The sequence below is a fragment of the Balaenoptera borealis genome (genome assembly GCF_965194805.1).
Source record: "Balaenoptera borealis genome assembly, chromosome: 4".
Lineage (NCBI taxonomy): Eukaryota > Metazoa > Chordata > Mammalia > Artiodactyla > Balaenopteridae > Balaenoptera > Balaenoptera borealis.
Window position 1 is genome coordinate 129003866 of NC_138861.1, and position 17281 is coordinate 129021146.

A 17281-nucleotide genomic window follows, 5' to 3' on the forward strand; every position below is an offset into this window, starting at 1 on the left:
GTTTTAAAACATACTTACAAATTAAAAGCTGAACATCATCTTTTTAAGTGCACACAATCATAATCCTTGGTTTATAACTAGGGCAGCCAGATAAAATATAGGATGTCCAGTCAAATTTAATTTTAGATGAACAACAAATAATTTTTTAGTATAACTATGTCCCCAATATTGCATAAGACATGCTTTTTATTTGCTTTATCTGGCAATCTGCTTAAGAACACCACTGGTCCATGCATGGCATAGCCTTTTCAATTTTATTTATTCATTCACAATTAATTAGCTAATTAATTATTTAATCTCATATGCATGTTGTAGCTGCAGGAATTTTTAGTAACTGTGGCTGTAACTACCCTCTTAAGAAACCATGTAGCAACTCTAAGGCACTGAGAACTTATCTTAGACTACTGATAAGTGACTGATTTAGGATCCTGCTCATCAAATTATCTGTAGGCCCAGTGCATCAGCATCAACTTGTTGCTTGTTAGAAAAGAATCTCACTCAGGTCTCACCTAGACCTACTGAATTCAGAATCTGCATTTTAAGATTCATATGCACATTATTGTTTTAGAAGCACTGATTTAGAAAACCGTGATTTAGGAAAATTCCCAAGGGCATATGCAGGGTGGATTAAAGGGAAATTGACTTAAAGTACAGAAACCCCTTACAAGAATATTTTAAAAGTTCAGGCATTACTTCAAGATCTGAATTATGGTACAGGCAGCAGGAATGAAAAGAAAGAGATCAAAATGAGAAACACTAACAGAAAAAAAAAAAAATCGATGGGACTTGGTAAAGGACTGGATGGAGGAGGGAAAGGAAAGATGTCAGAATCTGAATATAAATCAAGTAGAACCAGCAAAGTGTTTCTTGTATCCCTGGCAGTGGCTCTCAACCTTAGCAGCACATGATAACCACCTGGGAGCTTTAAGAAATACTGATGCCTAGGTCCCAACCCCAGAGATTCTGATTTAAGGTGAAACTCGGGGGCATTAGAATTTCGAAATGCTCCCCAGGTGATTCTAATGTGCAGCCAAGGTTCAGAACCACAAATACAGGCTCTTTCAATCTATTTGTTTTCACTTAGGAAAATGATTTTCAACCCTGGTTACACTTTAGAATTACCTGGGGATCTTTAAAAATGTATCCCTATCTAGACCCTGCCCTTAGAGATTCTAATTTAATTGGCAATATTTTAGAGTCTCACAGTTGATTGTAATGTGTAGACAGGGCTGAGGACACTCAATTGAAGCATTCAGTTTAAATGATGATTAACTATTTTTTTTCTCAAATAAATGTAAAATGAAGAGAGAATTCAGTGCTTACAGAATCCAAACCTTCTAGTTAGGTGAAATATAAACCAACCTATTTTCATTTGCTTGTTACAATTTCACAATAAATTTTGCTTGGTGTTATATACAATTTCTATTTTTTCAAAACCTCATTTTGAATCCAAACAAAAAAATCAGCTGATTACCACTGCAATTGGATAACCATTTATGAAATAAGCATTATTCAGATGTGTAAAATACAACATGAAATAAATTGATTACAACCACAATTATACATCTTAGGATTCAGTAAGGTCCTCAGGAAAGAGGGGTAAAGAAATGACATGTCTAGGGACTTCCCTGGTGGCGCAGTGGTTAAGAATCTGCCTGCCAACGCAGGGGACACAGGTTTGAACCCTGGTCCAGGAAGATCCCACACGCCGTGGAGCAACTAAGCCCGTGTGCCACAACTACTGAGCCTGCGCTCTAGAGCCCACGAGCCACAACTACTGAGCCCGTGTGCCACAACTACTGAAGCCCGCGAGCCTAGAGCCCATGCTCCGCAACAAGAGAAGCTACCTCATTGAGAAGCCCGTGCACCGCAACGAAGAGTAGCCCCCATTCAACGCAACTAGAGAAACCCCGTGCACAGCAACAAAGACCCAACGCAGCCATAAATAAATAAATACATACATAAATACATAAATTTATTAAAAAAAAGGAAATGACATGTCTAAAATTTATTTCTAAGTCAAAGTAAAGTATCAGGAGTCAACCCTATTACTAAAGTCTAAATAAAAAACATCAAGCAGAACATTTAAGCACTTTATAGTCAACTTGTCACTACAGCATTATTTCATAAGTGTGCAAAGTGAAAAATTTTTTTCAAAAAGAAAAATGTTTCTAAATGACCTTTTACAGCAAAATGGAAAATTGGCTTACCTCTTCCCTATGATTCTTAATTGGCATACAAAGAATACTTTGTGTCTTGTAGCCTGTAATTTGGTCAACTTCTGCATTGAACCGAGGATCCTAGTAAGGAAGAAGAAATTCAATTTAGTGACTGATCTGTTCAAAGATTGATTTGATTTTTCTGATTTATAGGATTAGAGAAATCTAATCGTCGACTCACCTTGTTGTTCTGAATGACAATTTTATTATTGTAAAAGGCACCAAATCATACAAGTACATATCATCTTTGACAAAGAAAAATTTAAGGGTTTTTTAGCAGCTAGTATTTATGAAAAAAATACAGATGTAAACAAATGTTAAGAAATAAAGCAAATTCAAAATATTAACCAATTTAGATAGCCTCACTTAAACTCAGGAAAAAGTGGCAACTCTCCTCCTCTGTAATACAATTTGCCTATTCCCATCGCACTGATTCTTCTGAAAAAGAAAAGCATCTTTGGTCTAAAACTTTTCCTATAAAACCCACCACCTCCAAAATGACCTTTTCAATACTGACTTGACTTCCCTTGTAATGACTATATATATATATTTCCTCAGTATTCTGTATTTCTATCTCAGGTGTTTCATAAGAATTAAAATCTTATCTTTTCTTTCTTTTTGTATATAATAAAACTGCATGGCGTTCATCAGACTATAAACAATTCCTCAATCTTTTGAATCTCTTTCCTCTTTTACAAAGTACATCTTCCCACATCCAATAATCACAAAGGACTGCTGAAAGGTGTAAAAGTTCTAAATGTGGGTTAAAGAAAGAAAGATACAGGCTATTTTCCATTAAACCAGGTTGAGAAGGTCAAAGGTAGGCTGTAAATTCTATGAGGGGCTTTTTTTGGTTCACCACACCTGTATTCCTAAGATTAGCACAGGAACTCAAAAACATTTGTTAAACAAATGAAGGAATTCATTAACAAATGATATCATAGTTATCCAACATGATCACTTATAGCTTACTATAGTTTAAAGCAAACCTTATAGGTAGGAGGAAAAACATACTCAAGGAAATGGACAGAGACCAGTATATGAGATACAATTAGAACGGAAGCAAACATACCAGAACATAAACATCTGAATGAATATTGTTCCCTTCAAAGCAATAGCCTTGGGAACTTACATGCTCAACCTAATAATAGCATTATTGTTCTAAAAACTCTGCTTTCGGAATTCCCTTCAGAAAATATGGAATAGTCACACTGGAAAAATCCTCATCTTTGAAGGTCATTTCGTTTTTTTTTTTTTTTTAATTAGTCTAAAGTCACGCAAAGCCAAAGTTGTGAATGAAGTAAATGATTACACTAGATTCCATCAACTAGGGTCAGAAATGAGGCCAATTTTCCCCATGAGAGGACCAAACATGGCATTAAAGGCAATTTCAAAAGAAAAGTTATAAAATGGTAGAAAATCAATATAAATATTTTATATTATAAATATACACTACTGCATTTTTAATTTTTCTGCAAACATGCTCAAAGTTACACTGAAAGAAAGAGAAAACCTTGGCTCAATGTTTCCAAAAAACAGTTCTTAAATAGCATACTATATTGCAAGGTATCTAAAGAAAGCAGACAGGATACTGATACGGATAAATTAAAAGAAGTTAAAAATTATGAATTTATATAGTGAATTATTCTGCAAGCTAATAATCAAAATATGAATAGAAATGCATCCTCAGCAATTATTTTGTTAATGAATATCTGAATTACAAGACCAATTTATAAAAAAGAGGATTAAACCCAACTATCTAATCAAAGCAAGAGTCTGAAATTAGTAGCACTTTCACAGAATTTTTTTGTGCATACTGGAAGTTTAAAATAAGTAGCAGCCCTGGATTTCATTCTTCATTGAAGGAGGTAAGAGTAATGTATGCTTCAAAATCACTTTAAGTGAATTTTGGCATCTCAAAGAATTTTTCCTTTAACAATGTACCCAGTGCAGGGGCTATAAACACATAGAGAACTTCTAACCCCTCTAGGTCCAGGAAACATTGAAAGAAAAATGGAGCACTATTATTTCATTATTATTGTGATTATTTCTTTCACTGTTTATGAGAACATGACAGTGTAAAAAAACCACAAAGCTTAGATATCCATCTCCCATAATAAAACAACTAGTACCAGACTTGCCCTCCTGCTGAAAAATATAAGATTAGACCAAATACATGCAATAACTAAACTACACACAGTGAAGAAGAGAATACACATGATTGCCTTGCAATAATCCGGTTCCTCCTGGGGGCAGGTAGGTGGTATCCAAGTAGAGTAACAGTTCCAAATAGAACTGAATTCAGGGCTTCTAAAGTAGCTGGTATGTGCAAGGCAAAGTACCTGATAAGAGAGGCTGTGCTTTGGGTGGGGTTAGGGGTGTAAAGAAGGAGTGGCAGAAGACTGAGTGGCTAGTCACTTCAGACATGTATTTGGCAAGACTCTAAGAGACCTAGCAAAGATTACCTGTTGAAGGCTGAAAGTGAATGGTGATACCAATTCTAAAAATGTTTGAAGACACTGGGGTTCTCCCCACCAGAGGAGATACCTCACTAGGCACCTCAGGCATTCAGTCGAGACACAGAAAGGCCACTCCTTGGGGGTAAGGACCTGAGCAGCAGTCCCTAAGACTAAATTTAAAACTAAAGTAGATCCATCCTAACAAATAATAATACCAAACCTGACAGGACCAAAAGGATCTTCCAGTAACTCCACTGTCTACAAGAACAAAGGTCAGCTCTGTTTTAAAGGAAGTTGATATAATCCAAATGCCCTGCAACAAAACATTCGCAATGTCCAGCATACAATAAAAAAAATCACAACGCATGTGAAGAAACAGGAAATTGAAACCCACAGTGAAGAAAAAAAGCAGTCAATAGAAAACGACCCCAAGATGATTCAGATGTTGGAATTAACAAACAAGGACCTCAAAGCAGCTATTATAAATGTATTTAAGGACTGAAGAGAAAATATGGTAATAATGAACAGATGGAAATCTCTGCAGAAAGAAAAAGTATTTTAAAAAGGTTAAATGGAAATTCTAGAACTGAAAAGTACAAAGTCTAAAAGGAAGAGCTCACTGATGGATTTAACAGCAGATTGGAAACAATGGACGGGTCAGTGAACCTGAAGACAGATGGACAGAAAGTATCTAATCAAAAGGACTGAGAGGACAAAAAAAACCCTGTAAAAAGTTAACAGAGCCTCAATGTTCTGTGGGACAACATCAAATAGTCTAACATATATACAACTGGAGTCCAAAGAGAAGAGAATGGAGCAGAAAAAATATTTAAACACATGACCAAAAATTTCCCAAAGTTAGTGAAAACCTTAAATATATACACAGTGTGAAAATGATATATACTATGAAACATATAAGGTGAAAAATGAAGCCTGGTTGACTTCTCATAAGAAAAATGAAAACCAGAAAAAAGTGGGAGAACTTTTTAAGTGTTGAAAGAAAACCACTATTAACTGAGAATCGTCTAGACAGTGAACATATCTTTAAAGATTACAGGCAAAATAAAGCCATTTTCAGATAAACGAAATCAGAGAATTCGTCACCACCAGACCAGTACTAAAGAAGTGTTAATGAGAGTTCTTCAGCTTGAAGAGAAAGACAAGAGATTCTACAGAAAGGAGTGAAGAGCTTGGAACATGGCTTGAGCACATGCACAAATATATGAAGAATAAGGAAACGAATCCACAGAGATATTGCTATGATTTATGTCAATGAGTGTACTGCCTATGTTTTCCTCTAGGAGTTTTATAGTATTCAGTCTTACATTTAGGTCTTGAATCCATTTTGAGTTTATTTTTGTGTATGGTCTTAGAGAATGTTCTAATTTCATTCTTTTACATGTAGCTGTTCAGTTTTCCCAGCACCGCTTATTGAAGAGACTGTCTTTTATCCATTGTATATTCTTGCCTCTTTTGTCGGAGATTTGGTGTGTGTGTGTGTGTGTGTGTGTGTGTGTGTGTGTGTGTGTGAGTGTATTATGGAATATTACTCAGCCATAAAAAAGAATGAAATAATGTCATTTGCAGCAACACGGATGGACCTAGAGATTACCATACTAGGTAAAGTAAGCCAGACATAGAAAGATAAATATTATACGATATCACTTATGTGTGGAATCTAAAAAAGAAAAAAAAGACATAAATGAACTTATTTACAAGACAGAAACAGTCCCTCAGACATAGAAAACAAACTTATGGAAAGGGGAGGGTAATAAATTAGGAGTTTGGGATTAACATATACATTTTACTATATATAAAATAGATAATCAACAAGGACCTGCTGTGTAGCACAGGGAACGATATTCAATATTTTCTAATAACCTATAAGAGAAAAGAATCTGAGAAAACATATATATATTACATATATAATATATATAATATTATATCTATTAAGAAAAGAGGAAGAAAAAATATACCTTGAGGTGTTAGAATGAAGTTGGAGGTAAGAATTGTTTAGCATATAGTGAGTCGTTAGATATAGGAATAAATAAATAAAAGTGTATGTGTGTCTGTGTATATTTTTTTTTCTAGCTCTGTCTGCTGATAAACTAGTAGCAGTGAGCACACCTACTGCCTAGATCCTGGTTTCTAAATACCATCCCCTCCACTGAAAGGAACCAGGGTTCCTTGGGAAAAAAAGAATGATCATAGGGCTAGGGCAGGGAAAGTAAAAGATAAGTCTGGAACATCTTGTTAAGCAGTTAAAACTTTCAGCTCCCCTAGAAAGCAAGAAAATGCCAAGAGTGATGGGGACATATCAAAAAGACATAGGAGCCGGTAAATCTGATATAATCCGAGAATTTGAATAAATAAAGATAGTAACAGAGCATAACTCATTAAACAAAATAAAAATCCATGAGTCCATAATGATAGAAATAAATAAATAATGAATGAATAAAGAAGGCAAAGCTCTTCTTTACATTGGAATGCCAACTAATATATATAGAAGGTATTATGAAGTTGGAAAATCAGTGGATGACAAAACTGGTAAAGGTACTGATGAGGAATAGAATATTTACACAATAGCAAAATACCTCCTCTTAAGATACTTAATTACAATGGGAAAATTATAACTTTGTAGTGGAAAAACCTAGTGGATACCGCTTTAACCAAGTTATCAAATTTAACATCATCAATACTGGGGTAAAGTAACATCATATGCTACCTGGTAACATATGCTAAGCAGGTCTGTGGTATAATAAAAAATATATTTGGTCTAGCATAGAGCTCCTTAAACTCTTGGAATTTCCTGAGTGACAGGAGATTCTTTATATATTCATAACAAGCCCCTTACAACCATACCTGAGTTCATGCTAATGAGAAGACTCACGGGGCAGGGGGAGGGGGACGGAAGGCCTCAAATAGCTTCAGGATGGGGGCTGGCTGCCAAGAAAACCAATCAAGTGATTACAGGATTAGAACTTTCAGCCCCACCACTGACTTCTGGATAGGAGAGAGGGGGCTGAAGCTTGAGTCCAATCACCAGTGGCCAATGATTTAAGCAATCAAGCCATCAGATCTGAGGGAACTTTTGGGTTGGTGGAGATAACTGTGTGCTGGGATGGTGGTGCACCACGCCGCCCCCCCCCGCCCCCCGCATGGAAGTTTTGTGTCCCCCCCTCTCGCTCCTTGCCCTATGCACCTCTTCTATTTGGCTATTTCTGAACTGCATCCTCTATAATAAAACTGTAATTTTAAGTAGTGCTTTAGTGTTTTCCTGAGTTCTGAGTCATTTTAGGAAATTATTAAACCTGAGCAGGGAACCCCGGAATTTGTAGCTAGCCAGACATAAGTGTGGCTAGCCTGGGTATCCTATTTAGGGCTGGTATCTGAAGTGGGGACAGCACTGTGGGACTGAGTCCTTAACCTGTGGGGTCTGCACGAACTCCAGGAGCTAGCGTCAGAATTGAGCTGGACTGTAGGACACCCCAGCTGGTGTAGGAGAAGTAAAGAATTGATTGCTGTTTGTAAAACCAAACTAGGTCTCAAGATCAACATCTGTCGTATTCCTGCCCAAAGTGCCTGACTTGAATCAATTCAAGAAAAACATTCTACAAGATAACTGGCCTGTATTCTTCCAAACTACATGTAAAGAAACACTGAGACACTATTCCAGATTTAATGGAGACCAAAGAGATAGGACAAGTATGTGCAATATGTAATCCTGAATTAGAGCCTTGATCAGAGTAAAAAAAATAACTATAAAGGACATTCATGGAACAACTGGCCAAATTTGACTATGGAATGTTTGATAAAAGTACTGTATCATAAAATTTCCAGATTTTGACAAATGTATCATAATTGTGTAAGAGAATATTCTTGTTAGAAACTATACACTGAAATATTTAGTAAAAATGTCGCCAAATGGTTCAGAAAAAAATAATATGCATATATTACTTATATGTATTATATATAGGAAAAGAAAATAATAAAGCAAATGAGGCAAAATATAAACAATTGGAGAATCTGGGTAAAGGGTATACACAAGTTTCTGATGCTGGTCTTGCAACTTTTCTGTAAGCTTGAAATGGTATAAAAATAAAAATAACAGGAAACAAAAAGGAAATAACACATTAGACTTGCCAAATTATATGCGCTGGTTTTCTTCCACAAAGTGGAATACCTAGAGATTATTAGAACATTGAACAAAGATATAGCAGTTCCCAAACTGTGTTCCCTGGGGCACAATTACACCATGACAAAACTATCAAATATAATAATTTAGCAAAATTAAAGAATTTATCAAAATTAGAACAGTTGCTATTGTTATCTCTTTCCTCTGAAATTCGTTTTGGAAATAATTTTATTCACCAGAAATTCACTTGAGCAGCAAGTGAGGCCTGCAGGATGAGAGATGGTGAAGATTTATTTACCTGGAAAAGGACTGAAAAGGGAGGAATGAAGTGGGAGTGGGAGGAGTAGCAGCTCCACGGTGAAGGCCACAGGAGTGACAATGTAACCCTTCCCTAAGATCCTCCAAGTTTTCTCCCTAGAAATCATGGTATCCATGGAGAGGCTGTCCCATGGAAACAGGAGAAGAGCCCAAGTTTTGCATTCCAGTTGACTTAGGAAAAAGAGGGTTGTTTAGACAATAGAAATCCTTTGACATAGGAAATCCTGCGGAGTCTTAAGGATTCCATAAGACATGGAACCAGGGGTTCAGGCAATCTTTGATGGTTAATTTTATGTGTCAACTTGACTAGGCTAAGGGATGCCCAAACAGCTGATAAAACATTACTTCCAGGTGTGCCTGTGAGGATGTCTCCAGAAGAGATGAACATTTGAATCAGTAGAATGAGTAAAGAAGATCTTCATCAATGCCAGTGGGCATCATCCAATCCCTTGAGTACCTGAATAGAACAAAAAAGGCAGAGGAAGGACAAATTTGCTCTCTAAGACATCCATCTTCTCTTGCCCTCCTGCTGTCCATCAGAGCTCCTGGTTCTAAAGCTTTTGGCCTCAGACACAGACCAGAGTTATACCATTGGCCCCCCTGATTCTTGGGCCTTCAGACTCTGAATTACACCATCAACTTTCCTGATTCTCCAGCTTGCAGATGGCAGGCAGACTGTGGAACTTCTAGGCCTCCATATCCAAGTGGCTAATTCCTACAGTAAATCACTTCTTATTTATCTCTATTTATCCAACTGGCTCTGTTTCTCTGAAGAACACTGACTAATACACAATCCAATCTAGATACTGGATGATATCTAGTTTTTATATATGAGGATAATGCCAACACATTTATACAGTTGCTCTGGTTATTATGTGTTAATATTTTATTATTAATAAATGCTCTGCCATATTCAAGAAAGTTGCATGAATGATGGGCTGATGAAGGAGGAGATGATGTGTGACTGAACATCATTGGTATTTGTGATCTAATTGAGACTCACTGGTCTAAGTTGTCGATCTTGTCTTATATTTTAAAATATGAATGTGTTATTTTATTAGTAATAAAACAGTTGACTCCCCAAGCTTATATCATTCTGTTACAAAGTTTTAAAAAGTGAATCAAATGTTGACCATTTCTTACAATTAATCTATCTAGGAGACTATTATTTTTACTCTTGGCTTCAGTCTGAGCACTACTCTATTTCATGGCCTCTTCTTGGTTTTCTACTGCTGCAATATAACTTTTAAGTGTTCTATGGTCACATAAGCTGAAGAAATGTGTCATTTTTACAGACACATATTTAAAGAAGTAGGACTCAGAAAACAGAATATACTTTGATATTCTGATTATTTTCACAAAAGGCTATGAGACAGTATTTTGACTATTCAAGCTATGAGTGGGCTGAGTAATGAATTAGCCACTAGCCAACTGACTTCCACTGTTAATACCAATGTAAACTATGTCACAGATCAATCCCACAACTTCTAATGAAATTCCTGGAACAGGAATCACTTCTGCAAGGCCTCTATAAACACAGATCAAGGGTGTCGAGGGTGAAGCAGCAACATGAGAAATCCACAGCTAAGAGGCTTCACCCTGGGGTCACTGCAAATCAAGGACACTGGGCCTATTTCAGATGGCAGTACAAGAATTAAGTTATTACTAACTGCGAGACAAAAATTATACCATCAAAACTCTAAAGATGGTAAACAGATTAAATAAATTGTATATAAATGAAGAAATCCTCAGGGCCGGAGAAACTTAGGACCATGCAGACAAATGAAGGCTGTCTCAGCAAAGCTGAAGCATATTTATGGTCCCACTGTACTTGGGACTATAGTGCCATTGAAAAGCGGAAACCCAGCTGTCACCTAAGACAGGAAGGGAATTTTGCAAACTTGGCAGCGATTCTGCAGCTGTGTCCTTAATACCCCTCTTGGAGTCTGCCATGGTGTGACGTTACTCACAGAGCTCAAAGAGGTCATGGAGATAGCTCCGTGAAGAATCAAAATGGAAAAGACTGCTGGTATAGAGTGGATTCTGAAACCTATCTCAGGATTTAACCTATCCGAACTATCACATCTCTCCCCAGATCCCGGCCCTCAGTATTCCCCACCAGTTACCATTATTTATTCAACCAACTTCAAGACCCGAGTCTTCTCCAACTCCTCTTTTCTCCTCACTTCCATCTCCTATTAGCTGCCAAGTCTAGCAGATTCCGCTTCTTCATCTTTAATCCATTCCTTCCTTTTGGTCCTGAAGGCCAGTGCCCTGGTTCAGCTCCTTACTTCCTCAGACTATTAAAATAACCTATCCTCCCAGTTTCTAGCATTTTCCCCTCCAATTCATTTTATGACCACCATATCATTCATCTTTCTAAATCACAGTCAGAATCATGCCAGTTTCCCTTTCAAGCCATCTTCAGTTATTCCTCATAGCTCTGAATCAAACACATACTCCTCAGCTTGGCATTCAAGACCCCAGTAATCTCCAGCAGCTCCTCAGCGTCTATACTGACTGTCACCCACACATTTCCATACGAGCACCACAGGGTCCAACTTCCTGTCTCTTCTGCAAACTTCTTTACATCTGGATCTCACTATGCACACAACTCAATCTACTCCAATCTCACCCATCTTCCAGGGTCCACATCAATCACTGCTTCCTCAAAGAAACCTCTCTCCATCTCCCCAATTATATATGATCTCCTGCTTCCCTGAACCTAACACATTTTCCCTGGATCTATTATGACCTGCTTTCCATTCTACTTATTTATCTCACCTACTATAATTTTCTCCCAATCACTATTTATTAAGACTTATATCTATGTTCCAGGCACTGTCTTAGGCATCAGGAATACAGGGGTGACTAAAACATCTATGACCCCTCAAATTACACAGAGGAGCCTCAAGCTAGTATTACTATGGAACCTTCATAGTGTACCACGTGATAAGTAGCTAGAACATAATTCATAAACATACTAAGTGTCATTCAATTAAGATGCTTTGTTTAAAACCTCTAATTCTAGTAATAAAAGATTAATTTTAAATGGGAAATTTCAAGAATCATATAGTATAATCTTTAAGTCCATAACTGAAGTAAAAGTGGAAGAAATATCAAATCTTTCCATCGAAATACTATAGGGCAAAAATTTCCATTTTTTGAAGCTATCCATAAATTTATTTGTTTAATAAAACAAATGAAAGAGTGGAAAGAAAGAAAATCAGACTTTGCTGTCAATGGGAGTTCAAATGAATGAATATGATTAACTGAATGAATGAATTTAAAAAGACTATGGGTTTGGTTTTCTGATGGTTTTTGGACCTATCATTTTAGAATCTTAGTAAATCCCCAGAAGTTCACGTGGAGATAACATAGATAGGGGATATGTATAGTGATCAGGTAAAAAGATGAAAGAATACAACTATGAGATGACCTATGTTAAATTATCATTAAGGAGAAAAACAGGACAAGACTTCTCTCGGGCCTCTATCCTTGACCCAGACATTAGCAAAGAAACTCTGACATTTAAAAGATGGGAAAGTTCTTGCCATATATTCCCATTTTAAATAAGTACACACATTATTACATCTCAGTGTCAAATATCCCCACGATTCACAGTAGTTGTCCAATGCCCCACCCATGTTCCACCCCCCACCCCACCTCTGTTCCAACAGTTTTATTTACCTCATATGCATCTTTGATGTTCAAGGGCTCACCAAGAGCTGCCACGTGTCCCACGATGCCTTTATTCCACTCTAAGCGGATACAGTTATTTGAAGCTTCTTCCAGTGTTGAACCTTCTGCAACGTCAAAGAGGCGGCTAATAAGAAACTTGTCGTTGGCGCTGTCCTCACAGACGAGGAACAGGGAATAGCGGTCAGCGGAGATGAGGCCATGGATATGCAAGAAAATTTTGTGACATAAGGCTGTGACATCCAAGTGGCTAGAAATATCTTTCACTAATTCCAAGAGTCTCGAGCACTGGTCCCCTTCGTCATTATCAAACCGTGGGGGGGTTAGAGGCATCTGCTCCTTCTTTTCTGAGTCAGAGAGGAAGCTCACAGTTCCCTCAGAATCCTTGACAACGATGGGTCTAAGAGGTCGATCAAATTCGGAGGCAGAGATTTTCCTGGTTGGTGTTCCAGGGACACTGCTCTCTGCACGGGGGCTCTGTTGCGAGGGGCAAGAGCAAGATTCCACGTGGCCTCTGATGCCTTCCTTGCACACAGGGATGGTGTGAACTCTCTCAGCAAACCATGCATTGACCATTTCTCTGCAGAAAAGAACATGTGGACACAGTAAATACTTAAGAAAGGGGGAACTGAGCTCTGACCGCCACAGCAACAGTCAGCTCTACCCACCACCAGAGCCTCCCATCAAGCCTCTTAGATAGCCTCAACCACCAGAGGGCAGACAGCAGAAGCAAGAAAAACTACAATCCTGCAGCCTGTGGACCAAAAACCACAGTTACAGAAAGATAGACAAGATGAAAAGGCAGAGGGCTATGTACCAGATGAAGGAACAAGAAAAACCCCCAGAAAAACAACTAAATGAAGTGGAGATAGGCAACCTTCCAGAAAAAGAATTCAGAATAATGATAGTGAAGATGATCCAGGACCTCGGAATAAGAATGGAGGCAAAGATTGAGAAGATGCAAGAATGATTAACAAAGACCTAGAAGAATTAAAGAACAAACAAACAGAGATGACCAATACAATAACTGAAATGAAAACTACACTAGAAGGAATCAATAGCAGAATAACTGAGGCAGAAGAACGGATAAGTGACCTGGAAGACAGAATGGTGGGATTCACTGCTGCAGAACAGACCAAAGAAAAAAAGAATGAAAAGAAATGAAGACAGCCTAAGAGACCTCTGGGACAACATTAAACGCAACAACATTCGCATTATAGGGGTCCCAGAAGGAAAAGAGAGAGAGAAAGGACCAGAGAAAGTATTTGAAGAGATTATAGTCGAAAACTTCCCTAACATGGGAAAGGAAATAGCCACCCAAGTCCAGGAAGCGCAGAGAGTCCCATACAGAATAAACCCAAGGAGAAACATGCCGAGACACATAGTAATCAAAGTGGCAAAAATTAAAGACAAAGAAAAATTATTGAAAGCAGCAAGGGAAAAACGACAAATAACATACAAGGGAACTCCCATAAGGTTAACAGCTGATTTCTCAGCAGAAACTCTGCAAGCCAGAAGGGAGTGGCATGATATACTTAAAGTGATGAAAGGGAAGAATCTACAACCAAGATTACTCTACCCGGCAAGGATCTCATTTAGATTTGATGGAGAAATCAAAAGCTTTACAGACAAGCAAAAGCTAAGAGAATTCAGCACCACCAAACCAGCTCTACAACAAATGCTAAAGGAACTTCTCTAAGTGGGAAACACAAGAGAAGAAAAGGACCTACAAAAACAAACCCAAAACAATTAAGAAAATGGTCATAGGAACATACATATCGATAATTACCTTAAACGTGAATGGATTAAATGCCCCAAACAAAAGACATAGACTGGCTGAATGGATACAAAAACAAGACCCATATATATGCTGTCTACAAGAGACCCACTTTAGACCTAGGGACACATACAGACTGAAAGTGAGGGGATGGAAAAAGATATTCCATGCAAATGGAAATCAAAAGAAAGCTGGAGTAGCTATACTCATATCAGATAAAATAGACTTTAAAATAAAGAATGTTACAACAGACAAGGAAGGACACTACATAATGATCTACGGATCAATCCAAGAAGAAGATATAACAATTATAAATATATATGCACCCAACATAGGAGCACCTCAATACATAAGGCAACTGCTAACAGCTATAAAAGAGGAAATCGACAGTAACACAGTAATAGTGGGGGACTTTAACACCTCACTTACACCAATGGACAGATCATCCAAAATGAAAATAAATAAGGAAACAGAAGCTTTAAATGACACAATAGACCAGATAGATTTAATTGATATATATAGGACATTCCATCCAAAAACAGCAGATTACACGTTCTTCTCAAGTGCGCACGGAACATTCTCCAGGATAGATCACATCTTGGGTCACAAATCAAGCCTCAGTAAATATAAGAAAATTGAAATCATATCAAGCATCTTTTCTGACCACAACGCTATGAGATTAGAAATGAATTACAGGGAAAAAAACGTAAAAAAGACAAACACATGGAGGCTAAACAATACGTTACTAAATAACCAAGAGATCACTGAAGAAATCAAAGAGGAAATAAAAAAATACCTAGAGACAAATGACAATGAAAACACAACGACCCAAAACCTATGGGATGCAGCAAAAGCAGTTCTAAGAGGGAAGTTTATAGCTATACAAGCCTACCTAAAGAAACAAGAAAAATCTCAAGTAAACAATCTAACCTTACATCTAAAGAAACTAGAGAAAGAAGAACAAACAAAACCCAAAGTTAGCAGAAGGAAAGAAATCATAAAGATCAGAGCAGAAATAAATGAAATAGAAACAAAGAAAACAATAGCAAAGATCAATAAAACTAAAAGTTGGTTCTTTGAGAAGATAAACAAAATTGATAAGCCATTAGCCAGACTCATCAAGAAAAAGAGTGAGAGGACTCAAATCAATAAAATCAGAAATGAAAAAGGAGAAGTTACAACAGACACCGCAGAAATACAAAGCATCCTAAGAGACTACTACAAGCAACTTTATGCCAATAAAATGGACAACCTGGAAGAAATGGACAAATTCTTAGAAAGGTATAACCTTCCAAGACTGAACCAGGAAGAAACAGAAAATATGAACAGACCAATCACAAGGAATGAAATTGAAACTGTGATTAAAAATCTTCCAACAAACAGAAGTCCAGGACCAGATGGCTTCACAGGTGAATTCTATCAAACATTTAGAGAAGAGCTAACACCCATCCTTCTCAAACTCTTCCAAAAAATTGCAGAGGAAGGAACACTCCCAAACTCATTCTATGAGGCCACCATCACCCTGATACCAAAACCAGACAAAGACACTACAAAAAAAGAAAATTACAGATCAATATCACTGATGAATATAGATGCAAAAATCCTCAACAAAATACTAGCAAACAGAATCCAACAACACATTAAAAGGATCATACACCACGATCAAGTGGGATTTATCCCAGGGATGCAAGGATTCTTCAATATACACAAATCAATCAATGTGATACACCATATTAACAAATTGAAGAATAAAAACCATATGATCATCTCAATAGATGCAGAAAAAGCTTTTGACAAAATTCAACACCCATTTATGATAAAAACTCTCCAGAAAGTGGGCATAGAGGGAGCCTACCTCAACATAATAAAGGCCATATATGACAAACCCACAGCAAACATCATTCTCAATGGTGAAAAACTGAAAGCATTTCCTCTAAGATCAGGAACGAGACAAGGATGTCCAATCTCACCACTATTATTCAACATAGTTCTGGAAGTCCTAGCCACGGCAATCAGAGAAGAAAAAGAAATAAAAGGAATACAAATTGGAAAAGAAGAAGTAAAACTGTCACTGTTTGCGGATGACATGATACTATACATAGAGAATCCTAAAACTGCCACCAGAAAACTGCCAGTGCTAATTAATGAATATGGTAAAGTTGCAGGATACAAAATTAATGCACAGAAATCTCTTGCATTCCTATACACTAATGATGAAAAATCTGAAAGAGAAATTAAGGAAACACTCCCATTTACCATTGCAACAAAAAGAATAAAATACCTAGGAATAAACCTACCTAGGGAGACAAAAGACCTGTATGCAGAAAACTATAAGGCACTGATGAAAGAAATTAAAGATGATACCAACAGATGGAGAGATATACCATGTTCTTGGATTGGAAGAATCAACATTGTGAAAATGACTCTACTACCCAAAGCAATCTACAGATTCAATGCAATCCCTATCAAACTACCACTGGCATTTTTCACAGAACTAGAACAAAAAATTTCACAATTTGCATGGAAACAGAAAAGACCCCGAATAGCCAAAGCAGTCTTGAGGCAAAAAAATGGAGCTGGAGGAATCAGACTCCCTGACTTCAGACTATACTACAAAGCTACAGTAATCAAGACAATATGGTACTGGCACAAAAACAGAAACATAGATCAATGG

General features: G+C 37.2%; 1 protein-coding gene across 5 annotated transcripts in view; it reads right to left on the reverse strand.

Moving 5' to 3' along the window:
• Positions 1-17281, reverse strand: part of PDE5A (phosphodiesterase 5A) — a 172657-nt gene that overhangs the window by 108257 nt on the left and 47119 nt on the right. For all 5 annotated transcript variants that reach the window (XM_082389639.1, XM_082389635.1, XM_082389637.1 and 2 more), the window contains exons 2-3: positions 12822-13410; positions 2211-2300 (exon numbers count right to left, since the gene is read on the reverse strand). In XM_082389639.1, coding sequence (XP_082245765.1) covers positions 2211-2300; positions 12822-13406 — 675 coding nt within the window. In that variant the 5' untranslated portion in view covers positions 13407-13410. The remainder of the gene's footprint in view (positions 1-2210; positions 2301-12821; positions 13411-17281) is intronic.